Source organism: Pseudomyrmex gracilis, unplaced genomic scaffold (genome assembly GCF_002006095.1).
Source record: "Pseudomyrmex gracilis isolate BER0280 unplaced genomic scaffold, ASM200609v1 scaffold_60, whole genome shotgun sequence".
Taxonomy (NCBI): domain Eukaryota; kingdom Metazoa; phylum Arthropoda; class Insecta; order Hymenoptera; family Formicidae; genus Pseudomyrmex; species Pseudomyrmex gracilis.
Window position 1 is genome coordinate 263,297 of NW_018020644.1, and position 23,572 is coordinate 286,868.

The window sequence follows — 23,572 nt, forward strand, 5'->3', positions numbered from 1 at the left end:
TGAAAGCGATTAAACGAATTGCGATTCTAAATCGAAGCGCTGCTCGCTTCTGGATGTGTTACACGAGACTCACTTTGTGTAATCACAGTCCATTTTTATCGAACTCGTAAGTTTCAACGAACAAGGACTGTAACGAGAGGCTCATTTCCTACTGCACACGTTCCGGAATAGGTGTCACATAAGCTATCTAGAGAAGTTTGCTCTGGCAAACACCGGCGAGCTTAAGGTAAGCAACACGCTCTTCTTTCTCGTGCTATCGATCCTCGAGTATGTTTTGGACTCCCCTTGACGCGAACACAGATCCACCCTTCTGCCGAAGGTTATGACTTCGGTCATGACCGCGTTTACGTCATCAAAAACTAACACAGAACGCTGACATTTCAAAATCATCGTAAAATCCAAATTGAACTCATAGAATTGTCGTCGTGCAACATGTAAACGTAGAATATTAGAATAAGATAATTTATATTTATAGAGTCTTTGATGTTCAATATAACTAGATAGTACATCCTGTATATTTTCTTCAACCTTAGTATCACAGAGATACTCGCCAGTGTTGCTTCGACGTTGATCTATTTTTGATTTATCTTGTGATAGAGTAAAAATTGAGTGAAAGTTCTGGCGTCGTTTTCAAAAGACGAAAACAACAATTGATTCTTGAAAAAAGTCAAGACTTTATGTTGAATGCAGAAAATGGAGAAAAGCGCAATAAAACGTACAGTTGTATGCCGTGTTGCAATATTGTTTGCAATATTTTATATATACAATGTGAATAAAACTAGGATTTTTGTACGATTTTTGTATAAAAAAATTAACAACACCTTTTGTTTGTATCTTACCGTGAAAGATTAATAAAATAAATTAAACACCTACTTGTATTTGCACGAATATGACTAAGTTAAGCAAACATTATTTATTGAACGCAAAACATCCGCATCATTGCGGAAACGTCTTTCACGCTAATAATTTATTTGCTTTCTTCTTTTCAAGCGGGTTTGACTGACAACCGAGCGATCGCGTGCCAGCAATACATATAATACGTTATAATTGTTTCATTAGTTGTCGTGCTCCTAATTTACATATAAAATTTCAGAGTTACATAAAGGAAACTATTTCAAAAGCCACCGTATATATGTATAAAACAACTTTTTGCTCAATGTTTTTTTGTGGACGTAAAACAATGCTTATAAAAATTAATTATAAATAGCTTTCGATCTCGTTATCTTTCGAATCTACTTCACCTGTGAATGTGCGAAATTTGGTGAGAAAGTGGCTAGTTTATTTATCGTGTCGAAGTCGTTTGGAAAGATGGTTTTACGAAAATCGCAAACGAGCGAAAAAACATTTTTCTAATTGACGTAAAGTTCGTATACGAAAACTGATTAGAGCGAGATTTTGTCTCGTGATTAAGAATAAAAAAGCTCTCTCGTGTTAGATAAAAAATTTTGCGCTCAGGTGCGATGAAATTATATCTTACTTTCGCGACCGTGCGAAGGAAAATTGCACTGAAGAATATAACGTACAACTCAAGGAAAGCGTGGGTGAGACCGACGTTTATGGCTGTTACGCCGATGCGATCGCAGGCTTCCGCTCGCTTATTAATTTGCTAATTAGTCCGTGCGCGCCGGTGACGAGGATTTCTTATTCGATAATTAGCCCGATCAATTAACAAAGTGGCCTTAAACTTTCACGAAGTTTTGCAACACGATTTTCACGATACCTACATGGTATCGTAATTTAGTGCAATCGCGTGACAAGTTCGTTACATGTTTACATATTTTGACGGTATTCAAACCTGAAATGTACAAGTTCAAATATTATTCTCCCATAATCACATGGTTTGCTCAACCAAATATCGTTCGGAAAAACACACGGAATGTGAAAATTTAACTTGCCAAAAATAAAAATAACAATCTTTATTTTAGTATAGTAGAAAAGGGAATAGGACGTGAGAACATTTGACACACTGATGTTCGGAGAAACCGAGTATATATGCAGCAAATGCGCTGGATAACACTCGCAACTTAAGTTAGGTCTCGCGGAATGATTTTAGTGAACACAGACGATAAATATATCCACACGGGCATGTGTACTCCGAAGAGAGAACAGAAGCCAATCTGAATCTCGCAAAAGAAAGGGAGAGAGAAGAGAATGTTTCTCACTTCTCTTTGCTTTCACGAGCGATGTCTGACGATTCCTTTGACGTGCAACGCGAGCAACGTTGCATTCCGATTGGCTAAACATGCCGAGAATATCACTCTTTATTTCCTGCGACAACCACATCCTGATTCTTTGAATTATTTCCTCTAGGATTTTTGTCAACAAAAAATAACTATTATTGCACATAAGATGTGATGATATAAAAATTTAAAATAGAAATTTCATCAAATGACAAGATTATCTTCTTTTTCTGAAGTGTGATTTTCTCAGACATGCCAGAAAATTATTCGTTCATAAATAGAATTTATCTTTCTCGTAGTAACTGCCTCATGTGTTCCTGCCACTGTTCATTTACTGAAATATCTCAGTGGCTGGAAACTGTTGTACTTGTTATAGCATGTGTCGTAGTCGTTGTAGTTTACGTTGAGAGTGCCAGACACCAATCTCTCTTGATTCTCAAACTCGAGTTTTATACACGTAGTTGTTATGACAAACACATTCAAAATTTAGTTTAACAGAAAATTACTTTTTTCATTTTTGTTTGAATTTTTTCAAATTATAAAATTGCCGCGGAAATAAAATAAAACTATAAGTTAAGTAGAAAATTATGTAATAATATTTACTGTTTGCGATTGAACGTCATAATTTGACGTAATCATAATTTAATATATAGTGATCACATGAGTGTGATTTCTGGTATCTAAGTTTTTTATACGATTGTCAAAAATAGTTGGAAATCGATATCCCATCTATCGATCACACTGATTCTTGAAGATAATATCAGCTGTATTCTTGTCTAAATATAAATCAGAGCTCTATGTTATCGCCGTTTTTCTACATTTGTTTCGCGTACGTAGTAACGCAAAAACACATTACAATGGCTCCGTCAGTGTCACAGTTTTTTTTATCTTGTTTGTTTCATTTCGTTTTTGCTTAGATCAGATCTTTGAGATCGTTTCGCTCTGATACACTAAAAGAGTTCAAGGCAGATTGTTTTATCTTAACGGCGATCTTACGATAATAAAGGATTTTGATATCAATAAATCTAAAAAGAAAATTTTGCGTAAAACAAAACAAGGCAAATTAAAAATTCTTTTACATAATTTATTTAATGATAAACATGTATATTTCTACATGATAATAACATGGAAAGCTTAAGATATTTTAGAGAAATATTTTGCAATAAATAAAAACTATTACAAAAAATATAGGAAACATACATAATATCGTATCTATAATTGATGACAAAATTAAAATATTGTAATATTGTATCATTAATTACTTTAATTGTCATCAATTCTTCTAAAACAAAACGCCTTAAAATGCATTATACAATTAAAATAAATTATGAACTGCAGGCGAACAGAAAGAAAAGAATCTTCAATCACTTATATCCAATCAAATGCAATCGCATCAAATTGCATTTGTTCTTTAAAGAACAGACACATTCTAAACATTCAAGCGTCGTCTAAGAATCAGTTTACGTTATTGAATCTCCGCATTTGTGTCCAGAGTCGCCAATGTATTTTCTGTTGGAACAGTTGTCACCGCGAAAATTAATGATCAACGAAGAGTCGCCCATGCGTTTTCTCACGCACGGATCGTTGCTTTGAATCTTCGTAATGATCTTCTTGATAGTCGGAAGATGTCGTGAAGATTTTCGCTGTTCCTCGTTAATTTTGCATTTATCTCGAGTGGTCTCCTTTCCCTCATTCGTCATATTTTCCAAGCTTTCTTGATTTTTTACGCGTTTGTCATTATACTCTTCACATCTCGGAGTTTTTCTGACTATCTTGCGTGTGACGTGCTGTACACATATGGTTTCCTTGTTTCTTCGATTCTTCGATAACTTGATCGGTTCCGTTCCGAGACTCGAGTCGCGGATCACTTTTCCCCCGTCGCCCACAAACTTTACCTTCTCTTTCGAGGATTCCGGTCCGAGAAGCACCCGACCTCCGTCGCCGGTGTATTCGATGTCACCCACGTTGTGGTTCACGTGCAGCCGGCAACCATCACCGACGACATGCACACTGCCAGAATTCTTTGACAGGACAATCCAGCAGCCATCGCCTGTAATCTCGAGCGTACGATGATTCGAGTGCATCCTAACAACGAGCCCGTCGCCGTGGAACCGCTTGACACCGTCGTCGACATCGCTCTCATTGCCACCTTTGTTGGAATAAAATTCGCAACGTTTCATGGATCCGTTCTTGTTTTTCCGGTCTTGCTTCTTCGATTGTTCGTCAACACGAATAATCGTCATTGGCACTCGCGAACTCTACTCAATAAAACACTTAGCTCGATTTGACAGATATCTCTGACAGATGTCTCGAAGAACGATAACGCAAACTGTTATTATACAACGCTGTCCGGGCTTGTTGCGTTAACTTGCGTTAATTGTTCATCCGCAGAAACTGTTGATCAGGAATTGTCAACCGTATCTTCTTTCTCATTTACTATGTGGGGACTATCTCTTATTGCTTCTGTCCTTCAACGGGAAATGGAAGATGTGCACGCAAGATGTGTTCTGCGACAAGTGTCGGAAAGAAGAATTCTTGCGTTCTCCCAGACGTACTACGAGAGATAGTAGCTTACGTTACAACGAGCGACGTGATACGATGCTGATGCTTACGCGGTGGCCGCGTAATAACGGACAGTCTGGTGGTGGGTGAGCGTGGCAGCGGGTTCTTCACCGAGTAATCGGTTTCAGCTATCGTCACTCCTCAGGGGACTTCCCGCGAGACCTTCCCGAACACTGAGCAGCACTCGTTGCCATCAGTTTTGTAACTATGAGTTGCGGCACCTATAGCGAATTACTTTCTGCATGCCTGCTTCCTACGTATCGTGAAGAATTTAATTAGACCATGCTGAGAACATTAACAAAATTAAAGCCTTGGGATATTACAGTATTTTTCTTTTGTTTCCTGTTTAATCAGCGGTAATGGATTTTTATAGAGGAAACAGCTGGCCTGAAAACCACAGCTATATATGCGTAGTTAAGTGCGTTTGTCGCACTCTTTTTAGATTTTCTATTCTGCATATTTGTCAAGTTGAACTTAAAATCTCTGATTTCTATTAAATTTTAAGTCTTTGAGAAATTTTACTTGCAAAATTATTACATTTTTATATTTTATTCTTATCATCTTCTTTTCCACCAAAGTTGTTTTTTGTGTGTGTCATTGTTTGTTCATATATATTTAGCAAAAACTTTTTGATAAAGAAATCTGTTACATTGTCTAGTTACGACTCTGTTCGCTTCTCCTTTTTTTCTGTGTAATTCGGCACGTCACTCTTCTCTTTATCACGATCGTTTGTCACAATCGAGCGAAGGACAAATTGGTTTGTCCATTTGGAACGTTGCGAAGAGAAATCTTATATAATCTTTTATATTCTGTCTTTATTTTATAAGTTCCGCAAAATTTTAACATTGCATCTTCAACAAACGCCTTATAATATGACGTTTAGCGTTGATATCAGCGTCTTATCTCTTAAATACATATTTAACAAAACGCTTTCACTTATCCGCTTTCTTATCCGGTCATTCAGTTTCTCGTAGATCGCAATTCACGCGCGAAATGCGCTACGTCATCTGATAATCGAGAGGGAATAATTTATAGTGACTCAATATATAATAGTTTGACAACATTTGCGCGAGCAATTTACTATATCAATTACTATGTCCTGTGCAATGTACAACATGCAAATATGCATTCGAGGGGAATTACCTCGTTGTATCTCTTCGCATAATCACGACTTCGTATCTGCATAATACTTGACCAAACTTTATCGGTCTTTATCGATATACGTTGACGCCGCATCAAAAGTGTAAAGATAAAATCCCTGAATTTTTCTCTTCAAAAAAGTTGACTTTGATAGGAAAAAAATGACATTAATTTTAATTGCTCTGCTTTTGATTTAATTTTTCTTGTTTTCTGTTAATAGGTCAAGTTTATCTTCTCCTCTTAATTCAGCACAAGGTGCAAAAACGTCGAGGTCTCTCAAAACTCATTCAAAATAACTTGCTTCGCAAGAGGCGTGTATGCCATTCTGCTAATTCAATATGATTGTGATTGGAACGCCAAAACGAAATTCCGGAATGGAATAGCTTTATCGACTCGGCGTCGTATATACGAGCTAATTGCTCCTATCTACATCCTCCGTCCACTGCACAAACTCTCCTACATGTGTCGAGTGACTTGTCAATCGTGCGCTTCTCAAACGACATTTGTAAAGTAATCTAGTCCGCGCGCGAAGGTCAGAGAGAGCTATCTCGCTTTCAGACTTAAAATCAATGTATTTGCTGCATCGTCGCGCTGCGTAGTCGCGCAAAAAGCCTCGTTTATTTCACGCTGGCTTGCATGAGGCCGAACCTCCTGGCTGGAATGCCAGAAGGCGGTAAGACTAGCTAGAGATTTGTAAGATCTTAAAATACATTCAGCTATAAGCTATCGTCTTAATCTCCAACAGATACAGACTTTAAATATATATATACATGTATGTTTTTTTAATTTAATCAAGCAATATAATTAAAACAATATTATTTGTATATGATTTTTTAAAAGTCATGTTTTTATATTGATGCCTATACTTTTTTGTCATTTTTTCAGTGGAAAGATGATGAGATCGAAATGAATAGCTCACTCACTATCGCAATGGATACGTACCTCGAATCCGAAAATTGTTTGAAAGTGTCGCCGAACGTGGCGCGACAGGATTCGGGAGTACCGGAAGATCTCGCATCCCCCATCAATGAAGAAACTCGAGTTCTCAACGAACAAGAGGATGCTAATCTCACTATAAACAGTGAGTGTAACATCACCGTGATCCATGTCAGCGAGTTTGAGAAGCGCAAAGCGAACGAGAAGTCGCTAGCCGAGAACAAAGACAGCAAAGATGGCAGCGACAGTGGTGTGGAAGGTTGTGCGACGGAAGTTTCACGGGTATAAAAATCTTATAAATTTATTTTTATACAATTGCTCAATTTTATACCAAATTTTTTTAATAGTTATTTAAAATCAAATACAGTTAAGCTTTAAGTTTTTTTTTCCTATTTTTATATAGATACGCAGAAACAGTGTCGACTACACGAGTAGCTGCGGCGGTCTGGATGAGGCTTCCTGCGACTCCAGTCTCGTAAGTTGCTGCTCGGTGTACGAAGATCCATGCGGATCAACATTGCCGGACGATGTCCGACTGGGTGCGACCGGCGGTGAGGGTACGAGCGAAGGTGGCAGTGAGAGTTCGTCCATTGCTGGCAGCGTATCCGTGCGAACGAGTCGTATGAACGTAAAGAGAACCGCAACGACCTCGAACACGACCAAAAAGAAGATTTCGAACAACGCCGAATCGCAAAAGACTGTTCGCGCGAAACCGACGAGCTCGACTTCGAGCACAAGCTTGGGTGCGACGACTCCGCGCTCTAAGTCGCGAACGGCGACTCCTCGAAATATCCTAAGCAAGGTGCAAAGCGCGAGTAGAGACAGAGAACGGGATCGACCGAGATCGCGGGAGAAATCGACCGTCCGAGAGTCAATGAGTTCCTCGCTCGTTGCGGAGGCCAAGACTTCTGTTGGCAACCGCGGTACAACGACGTACGGATGTCGATCCGTTAGCAGCACTGCGTCCAATTCGACGACTACGCCATCCTCGTCTTCGGGACCGAGGATGAGGACAAGGCCGTTGCCTGACTCGTTGCCGTCTGTGCTGACAACAGAGATCAACAAGGATCTCGCGCAGCGTGGCGGGAGAACTATCAGGAGCGACTCTTCGAGATCGAGAACCGTGTCTAGCACGCGAGGTGCGTCTCGCACACCAGCGTCTACGCCGTCCGAGGAAACGAGAACAAAGGTACCGTCCCTACCGACTTCGCGCATTGTTTGCGGAAAAACCACGTCGCGCACTGATTCTAACAAAGTCACTGGTCAAGATAACAAAGCGTTGGACACGTATGCGACTTTACCGCGTAGAACTAGAGGCAAACTGACAATCTCGAAAACTGGAGAGAAGACGGACAAGATGACGAGAAGTCGATCCGGAAGTCGAGACGCTAGTCTTAGCAGAGCAGCCGAGAAAAAGGTGATCGGAAAAGATTCGTCCTCCGTCCACAAAAGTTTGCCGCCATATCCTAGACAGAGAATTATCGAGAGAACGCGTATTTATCACGAGACCAGTGCGCAAACCGGCTTGACTGGGCAAGATATTGAGAACGCAATGTCCGGGCAACCGAGCATAATCGCCGGACCCGAAGTCATCGAAAGATTACATAAAAGTTGTCAAACGGAGGATACGTGGGATGATATGCAAGTTTTGCAGGATAATTTGAGACGTTTGAACGAGGAGAACAGCAGTCAGCGAGAGAAGAACGAGAAACTGAAACTTCAGTTGGCTGAAACAAATCATCTCTTGGAAGAGGAACGAGCCGATCACGCGTTTGCACGTCAAGAACTCGATAGGAACGCGCAACGAGTATTAGCTATGCTTGGCACGCCACAATCGGAGCATACAGGTAATTTATCAAAATAATGTTTTGTAAATGGTTTATTTTTATTAAGTAAATAGTACATACATGTATTTATATAATTTTCTTTTTCTTATGTTTTTGTAAAATTTGTATTTAGAAGGCAGCGACAGCTTCCTCGAGCTCGAGAGTCACATACAATCCTCGGGACAAGTTGTCGCCAGTCAACAAATCGAAATAGCCGATCTGCAATCATTGTGTCGTATGTTGAGCAGGGTAAGAATATTGTTTTATGTACTTTACAACAATTAAGATATATGTATGTTTGGTATATTTTTCTCTGTTGAAGGATCTGGATAAAAGTCTTGCCGCGCAAAAGGCCTTGCTGCAACAGCAGCAAGAATTAGAAGCCGAATCAGCCGAGATGCAAGATTTCCTTCAAGAAGAAAAAGCAACCCTGGCCGATGCATTGAAGGACGCCGAATTAGAGGTGCGTTTCTTTTAAAATTCACGCTTCTCTTATCATATGATATATCTGTCTTACACACTCAATTGATTGTTGTAGCTTAAGAAGAAAAACGAAACTCTAACTCAACGAGAGGCAGAATTAGAAAGACAAACCGAGGAGTGTAAGCACTTGGTGCGAATTAGCGAACAAAGAAGGTGCGTATCTCACACGCAGACTTTTTTATATCTTTATGATAAACGGTTTAATTCTTTAACATATATTTACGTTATATGTTTTTATATTATCTACTTGTATACTTTAGACAAGAGAATTTATCGATGACAATGAAGTTGAACGCTGTCGAACGAAGAAGTAGGGAACTTTTACTTACTCAAGGAGCTGCCATGTCCGGAGCGGCTGTTGCTCTCTCCGGACTTAGCACTAGATTAGAAGGATTAGTAGATCAATTAATTTCTTCCTATAATATTTCTGTAAAAGATCTTGAGGTAAATATATATTATTTATCGCAATAACACAGATTGTATGTCACTAATTGTAGCATTTTTAGTTATTTACGTGCGAAAGTTATTATTATCAAATTATATCAAAATGTTCTTTCTCTAAACAAGGACGTTATATATCATAATGAAGCGTACAGCAGAAGTAACAGTAGCGTGGAGTCTAGTCCAGTTAGCTCGAAGCAGAGTCTAAAGGAACGTACGCCGAGTCCGAAGAGCGGATCCTTCGTTTCCGCGGTAATTAGCGCGATTCGAAACGCCGCGACGCATCCCTTCGCAACGAAAAACATCGACAAGAAATCCAGTCTGGATTCGTCCAAGATTTACAAAGGTAATAGAAGTGCAAACACAACGATTTACAGACATATTACGTTTGAATTTATTTAATATGATTTTTTTCATGTAGAGTTAAGCATGGAATCGTCTTCCGATCTGCTTGATTTCGAGACTGAGCCGTGTCTGATGATGGAAAGCGTTTTGGAAGACGTTCCCTTGCCGGACACGTACTCACACAATATGATATCGAGCAGCGATTCTCTTCGCAGAGCGTTGAGCTTTCCGGAAACGACGGACGAGCATAATAATAGGAAAACAAAAATCGGCGATGAGTCTACTAGTCTAACGAATCTCACTCAGGCAATTTTGCATCGTCGTAAGGCAAGTATTGAGTGATGAAACTCGAATTCGTTATGTTACCACTAAAATGAGATCTAGCAATAACTAATGTATTAATTTACAGGTAGAAGATGAGGGTGACGATGATTGTGATTCTATAAGCGAATCTGACACCAACGACGGTCCTGTGCCTTTGACTGATTATTGTCTGTCTGTAGATCTCGTTGATCAAGTAATTGAGGTAGATAATCTTGTAACCAAGCTTTTGAAGGTGTTACGAATCATACAGCTCGACAACGATACTTGTATACAAGAATTGAAAGAAGAGAGGTATGTTTTTATGTTATAGCAATAAAAATAAATTTTCAGAAATTTATGTAACTTTAGATTCTAACATCTTTTGAAATATTATTATATTTGCCAGGTCCAATTTGGAAATGAAATTAGAAGCTACCGTAACGGAGCTGAACGAGCTTCGCAAGATAGTCGATAGTCTTCATCAATCGCCGGAAGAAGTCTTGAACAACGCATCGGATCGGCGACGTAGCGTCGTAGAGAATTGCCGGATTCTGCTCAAAGAGGTAATAGCTGGCGATGTTGCCGATACATTTTTATAGTGTGCTCCCTTCTTGCTCCTGCCATGTCTTTAATATATAAAATAATGTTAACTTTCCTTATGAGAAACTTGTCAAATGAAATAATTCCTCTGTAGGCGGGTAACGAGGAATTAAAATTTGACGAAGCCGTACTTGCTATTAATAGCAGTCCCGGTGAAGTAGACTGTGAAGATCTCAATGCGAACGAGACAACTTCCGCTTAATGTTTTGCTTTATATTAGTTTTGTATTATTATTTAACAATTATGAGCAATATTGATTTCTAAAAATATCCATCCATGTCTGCAGTTCTTATATTAAGCGTCGACAAGTGATTTATTGTCAATCGCAAAAATTTTGCTAAAGTTTTTATTTCTGATAAATGAATATTTAAAAAAAATATATTAACGATGCACATATTTGTGCACATCTTTCTGTCTTCATAACGGCATATTTTTCATATGTATATAAAATATTGTACATTTTTTGAGATTGAAAAATAATTGGATCAAATAATTTCTTTTGAAACAATTGTACATTTAAATGATTGTGTGTCCAAAGAAAATAAATATAATTCTAGTTAAAATCACATTCAACTATAGCCAATTATACATACAATATGTGCATGTTTTACTCGTTGTTGATTTTTACCAAAAGCACATTTTTATCATAAAAATTTGTTCCTTCTTCATAAAGCTCCCCAACACTTTAAAATCATTGAAATTGATCATAAACACACAAAATATTGTTAATAAATAAGTAGTACATTTTTCATGTCGAGAGAGAAAAACAGGGTATTCCTATACACACACATATATACACACACACACACACACACATATATATATACTTTTATGACATAATTTAAAATAAGAAAGAATATAGATTTGGAGTCTTTTATCTTGTGTCTTCAATCATAAAAATACTTCTATATCATTGTAATCACAATGTGACAAATAAGAAAAAATAATGAAATATTTTATAAAAAAAAAAGTTTCAGAATATACAGAACGAAATGATAGAAAGATGCTTGACAAAATGTAGCAGATATATCGTCATCTGAGGACTTTAAATATTCTATGTTAGTTTCTTCAAATTTTTTTGTGGTTTTGTTTCTTTATGAACTACAATGAAAGTGTCGAGTAACCGATTTTCCTAAAAATACTTACCAAAATCCTAGTTGATTTGTTGTATACAACTTATTTTTATTAAAAGTATTGAATATAGAATATCAAAACTCTCAGACGAGTACTTTTTGACGTACAAAATTGTTTTCTTTTATCTAAACCTGTAAATATACATATTACCATTTGTAGGAATTTATAGAATTTATATTTGTTCTCATAGAACTTAGCTAAGTTGCTCAGAGAGTGAAACCAAAGTTAAAATGTATTGTAATAATTTTAGATGAGGTTTTTTTTGTTTTAATCAAAGAGCGAAAGGTTTCAGGGACGCGAAGAATATATAGTTTTAAGCATTTTATCAGAGATATTGTAATGATATACCAAAAAGAAACGCATATGTATTTTAACGTTTAATCAAATAAATTTTCATATCAAGACACAAATGCATCGTATTTATATATTACGTGTATACATAACTGTTTTTATATACACATAACACAATATTAAATATTACCATGCAAGCGCGACGCTCTCAATTGTTTTCTCTCTCCGATGCAAGAGAATCACAATATTCTAATATATATAAAGATATATGTGGAGATTATTATTTAATCGAGCGCTTTGTTATAAAGAAAAAATGTCAACAAAATTATTCTTAAGATACTAAAAAAGCCATTTTAAAATGAGCCAAAAAAAACTTTGCTTAATTACATTAATAAATCAATTTGTTTGATGAGATACTAGACACTATATAAATGCGATGTGGTACGACATCAGATCGATCTTCGATCAAATATACCTTATATTACGTATGCATAACCGTCATCCCTGTAAATGCAGATTTCTATCCCTGCAATGCATAATTTGTTTTTAATTTTCATCTTAAAAAAATCATATCTGTGTTCTGTGCAAACAAGTTTTTTTCGACCTACACGCAATGATTATTTATTTTTGAGAATACAAAAAATACCATATTTCGAATATATACTGTGTGCAGAATGTGCGTGTCAAGGGTGCGAGTGTTGAAGAGTTCAATGCACGCTCGTGACTCGATCATGACGTATGCGACGTATTAAAGGTGTCAAGAAATTCATCAATCGTAAACCCGATCTAGAAGAAAAGATCGAATTACTTAAATAATTAAAAACATTTATACTCTTGTGATACTATTAATTAACATAAATTACATTTCTTATTATATTAACACAATTAACGAACTTGACTTGAAAGATTGTCAGTAAAATAATACAATAGAGTTCTTACTTATTAATAGTTTTTGAAATTGCCGGATCGGTTTTGTTCTGGATGCCAGTAAATCCGGGTTTGGTCAGTTCGTTGAATGATAGTAACGAGGATGCGTTTGACAGATTGGATATTGATAAATTAGGCTCGGTAGTGCTGGCGGCACCAGCCAAAAGCAGCGCTTCGACCGGTGCGAACACAAGCACCACACCGTCTACGTGGATGCGGTAATTCTCGCTTCCGTTCTGCCGCTGATCGTAATAATCAGTGATGTCGGCAGGCGTGGGCAGCGGTCCGTTTGTCGTAGTCGCGACTGTCTCTTCTTGCGGAACCAGCGAAGTGACTTCAACCTTGGTTTCGGTTGTCCCGACCGTGGACTCGGTGACGGGTAAGCACCGAACGCTCGCGAAAGATGCGATGAGCAACACGGTCTTAAAAATGCGCATATTGATCGATAACATTGAACGGCTGCTCTGATGCGAGTTGTTTCTTCAACTCAATTACAAATCAAGCGAATCTGTCAAGGTCACTTTTTATTATTCGATACTTTTGCTTACAAAATCCGTCCAAGTATATCTTTTACTGTATTTTCGAACATAAACTCAATGCAAACTCTCGCTAAAATGCTTCGTATTCAATTTCGATACCGATCGCGAACTCGTTCGGTTATTTGTCGAACCGATCACTTCAGTGGAGGGCGGAGGGAAACGACGTTGAAGAACGTGGGACGTGTCCGGACGACACGGAGGATGCCCGAGGTGTGACGATCGGGCGATGTCTCGTATTCCAGCAGACGATTCCGATCCCCCACCTGAGCGATCCGAACCTTCGAGGCTTCCTCCGGTCGGTTCTGGAAACGAAAAACTCCGGAAAGGTTCAAGAACCTCGACTCACCGCTAATGACACGCATCGCGTCGTATCACGGCTATTCTTGATGTGTCGGGAAATCATTGTAATTAATGAAAATCTCGAGGCAATTTGTTCACACAAATTTAAGCGTTCACGCAAATCATAAATTCGCAAGGAATACAAACATTGAGAAAAATTGATTATCAAGACATGTGTGACAAAAGTTTTAATTCTAACTTCGATGAAACCTTGATATAGTTGATGATGATTAAACGCAGACGATGTGATAGGATTTTGTTTTCAGTTTTAGTTTTCCATCACTTGTCTATTTATATAAAATTTTTACAGATAAACTTTCTTACCAGCGAAGTGTATTGTGTGTTTATTCCGTTGCGATAACCAGTTTTATTTCGAGAGAAAAGAGCAACAGGAGAAGAGAGACGGAGAACACGATGAGACGTTAAAGACAGAACGCAATAGTTATTGCGCGACGACACGAGTGTATACAAGTGTGCACACATCCGTAGTAACCGATCTTTGTAAAGGGCAATGTCCTACCGTGGCCGTTTGCGATGAGTTCGTTTCCCCGATCTTTTGCGGCCTGGCGCCTATTACCGTAACCTTGCCCTTGCTCTCTCTTTCTCTTCATCGCGCTTCCGCCTCTGCGCTGAGAATCACACCCCACCGCTTGCTTCTGGAAACGATCTTCGTTTCCAACGATTTCCGGAACGCCTTATTATACGATGTCCTCTGTGTGATTCAAGAAAGATATATTTCTCAAATAATACAAAAGACAATCTTTATACCAAGCAATTCTGCATTGTTAATTATAATTAAATGTTAAGATAATATGTCATATATAATAAAAAAAAAAACAATATCTATAGAAGAGAACCTCTCTAAATAACTTATATATTGAAATACGTGTAGTTGCATTGTTGTTCTTTAGTTTATTAATCGACATAGTCTGTGAATATACATACGATATATGACCTTCACATATATTAGTTTATTATGAAGCAATAATATATCATGTTTTCAATGTGTCTTAAGTATTAAACTTGATCCAAGCTTCTCCGTTAATCTTTCGTTCAATAAGACCAACATAATGTTTATAGCTAAATATTAAAAAAAGGGTATAAAAATATGCGCAGTATAAGAAACAATCTCATTTCGACAACAACTCTATATATCGTGAAATTGAAGAACTACAATCATAGGAAGTCAGAGTTAAAGCGGTGAATCAGCTGATTCGTCGGACTGACAAATGCCGGATGCGTCTCGATGTCTTCCTGGGCCGCAGTTCTCGATACCGTCGCCCAATAACGTCAGCTCCTGTCGCTTTTTCTCGGAGAACGAAGCCACATCGTTCTTATCAGCGTCCGTCGAAGGCAGCGCGACATCATCTTCCTCCTTCTGCAGCAGCTGTTCTTTCAATAACGTTCCCGACGTTGTTAGCTCGGGATCCCAAACATTTCCGAGCACGTTCCGGAACCGGCCGCTATTTTCCGTTTTAGATCTGATAGTGTTTCTCGCATCCATCAAGTATCCTAAAATAGATGGCACTTGACGACTCTTCGGGAATTCGAAACCTTTTGTGTTCTTTGGGATTCTCTCGGCGCTCTCTGATTTCTCGGTCTGCTTGTTGCTGAGCGGAATGTTTTCTCCTTCCGCTTTTTGCATCGAACTCTCATTCTCTTCGCTTGTCGAGACTAGCTCGGATGAAGGATCGAGACGTTCCACACCGGATATAATCAGTTCTTGCTCTTTCGATGAACTCGATCGCGAATTCAAGTGTTGTTTGAGTTCGAGAGCCTGAAGCGCCAGGTCGGAGAAAAATTCGTTGTTGCTAGGAATGGCAATGACGAAGAGGAAGTTCTCCAGCTTAGCGTGTACGTTGGAGTTGCCTTCCTGGCGCTGATCGTACCTCGTTGGAGCAGCGGTGACTTCGACGAACATCCAAATCATCACCAAACCGAAGAAGAGCAACATCCGAACCATCGTCATCCTTTTGGTGTATTGTGATAGTTGATGTGCGCGTGATGCGACGGTGTATTGACGCTCGTCGACGTAACGCGAGCGGAACGAGCGAGGTCCTTTTCACAACTGCGACGACCGTGCGAGTAGCGAGTTTGCCACACTTGTGCCCGTCGCGCGAACCGGTACGCGGAATCTGTATGAAAGGGGGATCCATCTCGTTTGCGTTATGGGACATCACGCATGGATTGGCGTGGGATCAAGACTCTATGGTCTCTCTTGTACTTTAATTCTTTTACCAACGGCGGAAACACCGCGAGTTTCGACAGGTAAAGTCCCAAAAAAGTTGATTTACAATTAAGAATTCAGATGAACAATAACTTAAACGATGATCATACTATTAAAAGAAAAATTGCAACATTTTGCAACCAAATACAAATATTAGACTTTATTTTTCTCCCATAATTGTAATTACAGTTATCAGACTATACGTGTTGCATTTTGAGAACGGAAGTTCTTTCGTCACATCTTCGGATTTCGATGCTCGAGCCAATGTCGAAATTAATTTTAATTGCAATGATAAAAGGAAGTTTACGTAGGAAAGAATTACCGCGTTTCAAAAGTATGTATCGTGAATAAATATGGAATTTACTTTATTACGCATGAAAAGTAAATGTGGCGTCAACTTGAGATATGGCACTGTTCTAATGAAGGATATACTTATTACATTGCTAAATTCGCGCCATCTAACTTATTAGCTTATCAAACGACAAGATGTGATTTATTGAGGAAGATTGATCAATCGAAAAAACTTAAGTGTTGCGGTAGTACTCACGGTAACAACCACGACAATGGTCGACTCGCTCGTCGACACTGTCCGTTGCCGGTAGGGATGTATCCAGATTTACAACGCTTTTGCGATCGCACTTGTGTGGGTTTTGCCATGTTCGAGGAAACGACAACTACTGCTGAAGACTGATTGTTATTCTCTTCACTCAACCAATCTTTATTATTATTATTATTTGCGTTTGATGTCGAGCTCGCAGCGTCCGCTATAAATCGCTCGGTCGAATTTGTGGTATCCGGAGATATTGAAACGGTTGAATTTTTCGAAAACGAAAAAAGCTCGGAAATTTCCGTAATATCATTTTTTTCGGTGGTTGTGAAATTCGCGCCGGGTTTGTCGTTATTCGATGGTTTGATGGTAAAGTCGGCGTAGTCGTAGAAGTAATCGTAATCCTGCAAAAGACAATGAGACGTTGATCGTAACATAAAGAATTTCAACATATATATTTTTTAATTTTCAATACTTTATAAACAAAAAACACAAATTATAAAGTTATATAAAAGAAATAATAAAGAATTGTGTGAAAAACTAGGCACAAACATTTTTTTACAAAAAAACGAATAAATAAATAAAAACAGAATACGATTCAGAAGAATCTGTTTTACCATGTAATCCTCCAAGAGCTCGGAGTTGATCAGCGCGACAACGTGCACGTCCTTCAGATCTACCTGGACGTTCAGATCACCTGTCTGCCGTTGATCGTAAACCTTGGTCTGCACGGGCGTCGCCGCGACGATGTAATAACTAACTACGATAACGAGTAGAGCGAGCATGACGATTGTCATCATCGTCGTGATTTCTCGCGATCGATCCTCACGCGGGGCAATTGAAAAATGCACAACGACGGAAGCTACGGACCCGTTAAGACCGGCGCTTGCTTACGGCGGGGATCCGACACATGGGAACTTACATCGGCCTTCCGAACGGGCCGGTTTATAGTCCGTATAGACGGACATAAGTTTGTCCACATTCACGTGGACAAACCGGTATACGCACAGTATGGAGACAGCTTCTCCGTCACCTCTTAAAGTGCTTTCCCGTCGCTTCGCATCGCTTCACGATTGGGCTCCGCCAAGAGTACGATGCCCGGCCGTTGCCCTCTCGCATTCTACGCGTTCTACCTTGACAATCAGCTTTCAAGACGCACGTCTCGTAGATGTACACACACACACACACAAATATATATATATATATATATATACTTTATATGTATATACGCAATAAGAGAGAGAGAGAAAGAAATCAATGATACATTTACTTGCTTGCTTCAGTCATCAAGAATTTTCGCATGCCTACCGATCACGTCATCATTCAAATAGGCATCGTTAACATTGTTCGGTTAACACACGTTTAGAAATTGACTCTGTCTTGTAAATCTGCATCATGTAAATTGTAAACTGTAAATCACACAAAAAAACATGTTAAGTTCGATCATTTGTATACAAAAATATTGGAATAAAGATTATAATTTCTTCTTGGTAGAAAAAAAGTTTCGAAAGATCTGTATATTTGTACTTTCATATGTAGTGTTAAATGTACGAATGTTTCGAAGAATATGTGTGTTTGAACATGTGATGATTATGAACTTTCCATTGAATTTAATGAAGATAAGCGTAACAAAACATGATCCTTTTGTAACTGCTACTGATTATAATCTTAGTTCGTTAAAAGATCCGGCATTGATAAGAGAAATCTTTTGAGATTTCAACTTAATCATCAATCTTTTCGTGTAACTTCACTTGCGCACGTGTGCGCTAACACAATATCAAGTGGAAAAATAATCGCAGAGAAAATAAGAATAGTTATAACTGCAATAATATATACGTGTGTACATATCATAAATCGTATGTAACTGTAAAATACCCTGCTAAATAAAAGATGTAATATTTAAAAAATTTTACAATTTTTATTTTTATTCTGCTATTCTTCGCATCTAAAAGATAAAATATTTAATTTAAAACCTTCAAGATTAGTTGAAAAATTACCAAATGAGAACCAAATGGACAACACGAAAACTCGAATAGACATGGCAGATAATTTCAATAATTAATTATATAAAATTTATGATATGTTTTGGCGTTACGTATAGAAAAGAAGAAACTTGAAGAGAAAAAAATCGAGTTGCATACATGTAATGTACGACGTTGAGTATTCTTAAACGAAAATCACGCACATTCATATTAGTGTTAAAACTGTTTCGTTGGCTACATGCGCGTGTACTTTCTACACTCCATCGGTTTTTCTTCTTTCTTTCATCAGCGTGCACTATATTTGCATCGTTTCATTATTATTAAGTGTAAAAAAGTGTATGAGACGCGTTCTGTGTGAAGATAGTTTCAAATAGTAGACCTCGAGAGTTTTGCGAGTATCAAAGCGCTCTCTCGAGTAACGTCGTGGTAAAACGCTCGTAATTTTTTTTCGGACTTGCTGCACCTGCACCTTTCGCGATCTGTTGTAATCACACGGCGATATAAACAACAGTAATCTGTCACTTACGTCCGTAATGACGCCACTGCGAAATGTCGCGCACCGTCGCGTTTCAGCGTAACAGGGGTGTGGATTGTCATCGTCGAGAAGATCAGCGAAATTCGGCTTGTCAGCCAAATTTGTCTCGTGCACGCGACACACTCTGACATATCGCAGAAACCGATGTGTTCCATTCATCTTCCGTATAGAATGCGCTTGTAGCTACGCTGTTTATATTTTTCGATGACCGTTGCATCATCGGCGAATCTTATCATGTTACGCGCAAACACGAACGATGCTCCAATTTTTTAAGAAGATTGGTAATTGCCAATTATCTCCTTGTATCTCATTAACCATCAATGTTTTTACGACTAGAAAAGTCGCTTTTCCATCGAAACCTGTATAACCTTTTCGAGAGATCCTTTAACATTTAATGACGTGAAATAAGTGTTTTCTTCTTTTTCAACTTCTTTGTAGTTCGTCTATCTTTCTATATTTCGTATGACTTTATTTCACATTGAAATATTTTCGGTTTGTTTGAACCGTGTTTGTTTGTAGGACAAAAGGATAAGTCCGGATTAGAAGCTTCACCCATAAAATCAACGAATTTGGGAAACTTTCTAACAGATGCATTCAATGGTAACGCGTTGCAAATTCAAACACCTTCAGGTATATTGTGCAATCTCGAGGAAGAAGAAGAGGAAAAAATTCTCAACAATGATGCTGAAGAAGCATATGCCTTCAGCTCTCGGTTATCCAAAACTCTACGAGAAGTACTCACAGACAAGAGTGCTCTCGGTTATTTCATTCAGTTTATGGACACCAGGAAAAGTATAGCTCTCATAAAATTCTGGTTAGAGGTGGAATGCCTGTGCAGTGCATCTGGTATTACAAATAAGGATTCTGAGAAATCTGAATGTACTAATCAAAAGGAACTATTAGATGCTATGCCTACTTCCTTAGAAGATAATGAGAATTTTAGCTGCAAAGCTAACAATGTAAATATACAAGTGAGCAAAGAAATATCGTTCAATGAAAATGTGGATAATAGCAACGACACAACATCTGTGTTAAATGATATGCCAAAGACTAGTAAAGAGATAAATAAAACACGACAATCAAACTACGATTGTGGAAATAAGAGACACGACATGACAACGACTAAGCAAGATGCTTTGAGAATTTACAAGAAATACATTCTCAAAGGAATTCTTGGTACAAATCAAATATCTGAAGAATTACGATCAGAAATGGAGGAGGTTATGGTGCAAGAAAACATTGAGCCTATATTACGGTGCCTATCTACTGTTCAAAGCCTAGTATACGATATATTAGAGAATGAGTGAGTGAGATAAATGTTCACTAATAATACACATTACTTGAGTATCATAAAAACTCAAACACTTAAAAACTTCCATCTTGCAGATATATCAATGATTTTTTACGAAGTGAATTTCATTGTAAACATCAGATTGATGTGCTCACCAGTGGCAATGTACAGTTAGTAGATATATTGTATAATGAGACAGCATTCTTTTACTTCATGGAGGTTTGCATTTTGCTTCCGATTGTTATTTCTGCAATGAAAATGTCGATTAGAGGATTTCATCATTCTTCATATTATAGTTTATGGAACTCGAGAATAAACGAGAACTGTTGGACTTTTGGATGTCGGCTATAAGTTATAAACAGAATCTTTTAGAGAAGAAAGGTGCAGTCGATCCCGAAGAGGCGCAGTCTGATGCTGTTATTATTTACGAGAAGTAATTTTGAAAATATATAGATGACATCTCCATAACAATTGGAAACGTAAATAGCTGATGCAAATGTTTTTTTGTTTATTTGTTTAGATATTTCAGTTTGCAAGCAACCATGCCTCTCGGATTTAGCGATAAAATTCGTTTTCATGTAGAACAAAATATATGTCGTGAAGATGAAAGAGGTCCGCAACCTGATTGCTTCGATAAACCCAGTAAAATTGTATATAACTTTCTCAATAAGGTACTGCACTCAGTTTTGCACAGATTCATAAATTAAAATTTATATAACACACTCACTATAAAGATTCTTATAGCTGGAAGTAATTAAAATCGATAACTGCGTTAATTTCTCTTTTAGCATTATCTCCCGGCGTTCTTATCATCACAACTGTATTATAAATACTTATCAGAGCTAATCAGCACGATTCAGAGCAGTCCATGTCCAAGTTTACATTCTAAGATAAGGAGGACAGGTTGGTGTATAGAGTTGACTCAAATAACACACTTGCGAAATAGTATTAAACACAAGAAGATATTATTTCTTTTAATATGTAATAATATTTTCTTAATATATAAATAATATAGATGAGAAATAATTAATTTTTTGTAGGAGAATTACAATCACAATTATTTTGCAAAATTATCCGCAGGTTCAGATTGCAGCAGTGAAGTAAGCTCTGTGTGCACTAGCATGCCAAATACTTCTATAATAGGAATTAATGACGGCAGATTACCTGATAATAAAAAGAACATTAACAGTAACTTGAATATCGATACCAGACAACTTTACGATCCAGATTCCTTGTGGCGACGTAATAAATATAGGTATTTCGCAATTAACAATTTCATTCAACACTAGTGCACAACATAATCAACTAAGTTGTAAATTATGAAATAATTCAATGTATTTTATAGCTTAAGCATTGGTTACATTGACAACTTAGGTAGATTTATTACTGAAATAGAACCCGATCCTCATAGAAAATACGGTAAGTTGTACATAATATTTTTTCAATTACTTTGTGTTGGTAATATATGTGAGATTGAGATGTGGTAAAATCATGTATCACAAATTTCAGAATCTCGTCTAACCCGTGTTGTAAAACGATTTGTAAATATAGAACAAGATAAGGTAAATATTTTATTTAATATCTTATAAACAATAACAATTTGTTGAAAGAAATTTATATATATATACATGTAAAATATACACTTATTAGTATATGTATTTGTTTACATACAATTTAATTATACTTCTTTTCTCTTAACTTATTATAATAGGCTAAAGAGGAATTAGCGTGGAGAATCGCTGAGATGATTATACGTGAAATTACATCTTTAACTCTCGGAACTTCAAATCATCTTTCTTGATGGTGCAAATATGACATGACAATTGTTAAGCTTAAATTCTTAAGAAAATTCTTCTTACATTGTACATGTGTGTAAGTAATTCTGTTCTTTTGTTTCGAACGTAAGCACAACAATATTGCAAACTTTGCCAAAGTGCCAAACATTGAATAATCAATATAAATGAAAAATTTCACTTAAGCTCGTAAAACACAAACATGTATGACATATTTTAAAAGTGCAGAGAATTATTGAAAAGGAAAATGTATCCTTATATCTTTGTTTTTATACTTTTATATTTTAAGATTATTACCGTGTATGTCGGATGATATACATGAAGATTTTGTTTGAATTTGTAATCATTGTAAATAACTTTATTCAAAACTGACATATATTTTAATATCTTCTTACACTTTGTAACAATCTTACAAGCAGCATAATTTCTAATAGTTTTTGTAACTATTAAGATCTTCTTATTCGTTATTAATTTATGACACAATGGTCGGTAAAAATATTCAAACGGAAAATATTTAATCAAGTACACAATTTTTTCATTAGTCATCCTCAACAATAAAGAACATTCACAGATGTTTGTACTTGTATAGATGACTTTATGTGAGAATTTTTAGTCGATTAAATAAATGAATAATTTTATACAAATTCTTCATTTTTTGTATTCTTCGTTATTTTTATCAATAATTTTAGTTTCATATTTTTTTTAATCTATGAAAGGATAAATTGTTGATGTTAATTGTGTTGATTTTTTTCTCACTTCTGACGATAACTAATGTAGATATTAATAAATTCGTAAGATTTTGTACTTTTTTCATTGCTGAGATTTATATAAACGATATTGTTTTAGTATTGTAGAATAGGAAAACAATGTATGTCTTTGTACATATACAATAATGCATGTGACCGCTGTTGATCGTGATATTATGATATAGAAAAAAAATTATATTTTAACATTATTTAGCATATAACACGTAATACTTAAGTACAAAATATTATTAATAATGAAACTTGTATCATATATACATATATATACGCTTTCCTTCTATATTTTATTGTCTTTTTTTACCTATTTATCTATATACAAATATATATAAAACATCATTACATAGATATAATACAGAAAAATTAATATTACTGGCATTCTATTTTTTT

The 23,572-nt window shown here is 36.9% G+C and overlaps 4 protein-coding genes across 10 annotated transcripts; 2 read left to right on the forward strand and 2 right to left on the reverse strand.

The window, feature by feature from the left end:
* Positions 1 to 142: 142 nt before the first annotated feature.
* On the forward strand, positions 143 to 11,382 carry LOC109854166. Its single transcript, XM_020426998.1, has 12 exons — positions 143 to 226; positions 6,768 to 7,100; positions 7,222 to 8,665; positions 8,778 to 8,893; positions 8,967 to 9,107; positions 9,183 to 9,280; positions 9,388 to 9,571; positions 9,695 to 9,914; positions 9,990 to 10,240; positions 10,323 to 10,528; positions 10,623 to 10,779; positions 10,911 to 11,382. The coding sequence occupies exons 2-12, from the start codon at positions 6,789 to 6,791 to the stop codon at positions 11,016 to 11,018; spliced, it is 3,237 nt and encodes a 1,078-aa protein (XP_020282587.1). The 5' UTR covers positions 143 to 226; positions 6,768 to 6,788; the 3' UTR covers positions 11,019 to 11,382.
* LOC109854170 lies at positions 3,315 to 5,226 on the reverse strand. Its single transcript, XM_020427002.1, has one exon. The coding sequence runs from the start codon at positions 4,421 to 4,423 to the stop codon at positions 3,641 to 3,643; it is 783 nt and encodes a 260-aa protein (XP_020282591.1). The 5' UTR covers positions 4,424 to 5,226; the 3' UTR covers positions 3,315 to 3,640.
* Positions 11,383 to 11,598: 216 nt separating the features above from the next.
* LOC109854171 lies at positions 11,599 to 21,507 on the reverse strand. Of its 7 annotated transcripts, XR_002250190.1 has the most exons (8): positions 21,356 to 21,507; positions 20,784 to 20,875; positions 17,438 to 18,229; positions 16,821 to 17,224; positions 14,371 to 14,758; positions 13,181 to 14,009; positions 12,888 to 13,027; positions 11,599 to 12,767 (listed from the first exon to the last, which is right to left on the reverse strand). XR_002250190.1 is itself a non-coding variant. In XM_020427004.1 (5 exons), exons 3-5 carry the CDS (start codon positions 17,618 to 17,620, stop codon positions 14,683 to 14,685), a joined length of 663 nt encoding a protein of 220 aa, XP_020282593.1. In that variant the 5' UTR covers positions 17,621 to 18,229; positions 20,784 to 20,875; positions 21,356 to 21,507; the 3' UTR covers positions 14,017 to 14,682. The 7 variants fall into 7 exon arrangements, 3 of the variants coding, with proteins under 3 accessions (XP_020282593.1, XP_020282592.1, XP_020282594.1); XR_002250187.1 differs by having other exon boundaries at positions 11,599 to 13,027; positions 14,567 to 14,758; XR_002250189.1 differs by having other exon boundaries at positions 11,599 to 13,027; positions 13,181 to 14,023.
* Positions 19,006 to 23,418, forward strand: LOC109854167 (A-kinase anchor protein 10, mitochondrial). The gene is made up of 10 exons (XM_020426999.1): positions 19,006 to 19,618; positions 19,857 to 20,640; positions 20,724 to 20,847; positions 20,925 to 21,061; positions 21,149 to 21,299; positions 21,417 to 21,531; positions 21,709 to 21,883; positions 21,974 to 22,047; positions 22,138 to 22,190; positions 22,340 to 23,418. Exons 1-10 carry the CDS (start codon positions 19,594 to 19,596, stop codon positions 22,427 to 22,429), a joined length of 1,728 nt encoding a protein of 575 aa, XP_020282588.1. The 5' UTR covers positions 19,006 to 19,593; the 3' UTR covers positions 22,430 to 23,418.
* Positions 23,419 to 23,572: the final 154 nt, after the last annotated feature.

Bases quoted from the DNA above. Each gene is read 5' to 3' on its own strand.
- LOC109854170 (XM_020427002.1), bottom strand. From the start codon at position 4,423: ATGACGATTATTCGTGTTGACGAACAATCGAAGAAGCAAGACCGGAAA.
- LOC109854171 (XM_020427003.1), bottom strand. From the start codon at position 16,015: ATGACGATGGTTCGGATGTTGCTCTTCTTCGGTTTGGTGATGATTTGG.
- LOC109854166 (XM_020426998.1), top strand. From the start codon at position 6,789: ATGAATAGCTCACTCACTATCGCAATGGATACGTACCTCGAATCCGAA. The intron at 9,108-9,182 runs GTGCGTTTCTTT...TGATTGTTGTAG, and splicing joins TGAAGGACGCCGAATTAGAG to CTTAAGAAGAAAAACGAAAC. The intron at 10,780-10,910 runs GTAATAGCTGGC...ATTCCTCTGTAG, and splicing joins GCCGGATTCTGCTCAAAGAG to GCGGGTAACGAGGAATTAAA.
- LOC109854167 (XM_020426999.1), top strand. From the start codon at position 19,594: ATGCTCCAATTTTTTAAGAAGATTG. The intron at 19,619-19,856 runs GTAATTGCCAAT...GTTTGTTTGTAG, and splicing joins CCAATTTTTTAAGAAGATTG to GACAAAAGGATAAGTCCGGA. The intron at 22,048-22,137 runs GTAAGTTGTACA...CACAAATTTCAG, and splicing joins CGATCCTCATAGAAAATACG to AATCTCGTCTAACCCGTGTT.